The 1,199-nt window shown below is 40.7% G+C and overlaps 1 protein-coding gene across 1 annotated transcript; it reads right to left on the bottom strand.

Moving 5' to 3' along the window:
* Positions 1 to 400: 400 nt before the first annotated feature.
* LOC122306389 lies at positions 401 to 940 on the bottom strand. Its single transcript, XM_043118817.1, has one exon. It carries the CDS (start codon positions 938 to 940, stop codon positions 401 to 403), a length of 540 nt encoding a protein of 179 aa, XP_042974751.1.
* Positions 941 to 1,199: the final 259 nt, after the last annotated feature.

The following is a 1,199-nucleotide window of genomic DNA, read 5'->3' as shown; positions in this document are numbered from 1 at the left end:
TATATATATATATATATATTTTTGAAATAAACTTGTTAGTTTATTGATCATCAAACAAATTACATCATCTCACTGAGAACAGTGGATAAGATACAGTTGGGAATTTCTTCCAACTCATACACGTCTTCACACATAAAAAGTGCATATCTAGCTAAAATACAAGCTGCTTTGTTGGCCTCCTTCTTGTCAAGGTTAGCCGTCCACGACAGACATGAGCTAAGAACATCTTTTGCTTCCTCGATGAGCAGACCCCCTTGACTCCAATCAGTTACTTCATTTCTAAGGATGTTTATTGCTTTTAGAGATTCACCCTCCACAATCACTGCTGAGATTCCACTTTCTTTGCAAAAAGAAGATGCTATCAATAAGGCACATGAATTAGCAGTAAATTGATCAGCTATTAAAGGTCTTGTTGCCTAAGAGTTCCAATCACCTGGCCATTAGGATCTCTTATAATTGCTCCAAATCCCACTCTAGCTGTTGCTTTGTCAATTCCCGCACTCCAGTTAAGTTTATATGAACCCTCTGGTGGCTTCTTCCATAAATTGAATGTTTGGCCTGAGGTGCATCTTGGACTGGATTGTGGCTTCTTCATAGCTTCCTTGAAGTTCTTCATTTCCATTTTAGCTGCTTGAATAATTAGACCTAGAGGGGTGAAGGAATTTTCATGGATCAAGGTGTTCCTTCTGAACCAAATCAGTCTGGCTATAATTGCTGCTTCTGCAAGATCTTCTTTCTTTAGGTTCTTTACCATCTGACTCCAAATCTCCCTGAATGAGGATCTTTTCCCTGCCATCTTCTGAATTTTGATACAACCCTGTCCCCATACACTCTTTGCAGCCTCACAGTTCCATAGCACATGAACTCCAGTTTCTGGTACCAGTTTGCATATATGGCAGTCCATGTTCTCAGCTATTTTCCTTTTGTACAAGTTTGCCATCGTGGGAAGGGCATCTTGGCAAGCTTTCCAGGTGAACAATTTAACTGAGTTTGAGGTTTTCAGATGCCATACAACTTTCCATTCATTCGAGTATTCCCTGCTACTTGAGGATTCGCCTTCCTTCTGGTTGATCACCTCCTTATGCAGGAGGTAAGCGCTCTTTACATTGAATAAACCATTCGGTGAGGCTGCCTATACCTGCTGATCTTCCCGGCCTCCTAGGCTGATAGGAATGACTTTTATCTTCTCAATTTCCTCT

This window comes from Carya illinoinensis, chromosome 4 (assembly GCF_018687715.1).
Source record: "Carya illinoinensis cultivar Pawnee chromosome 4, C.illinoinensisPawnee_v1, whole genome shotgun sequence".
Lineage (NCBI taxonomy): Eukaryota > Viridiplantae > Streptophyta > Magnoliopsida > Fagales > Juglandaceae > Carya > Carya illinoinensis.
This window is presented reverse-complemented; position numbering and strand designations above follow the sequence as displayed.

Coding starts and splice junctions, on each gene's coding strand:
- LOC122306389 (XM_043118817.1), bottom strand. CDS start 940: ATGGCAAACTTGTACAAAAGGAAAATAGCTGAGAACATGGACTGCCAT.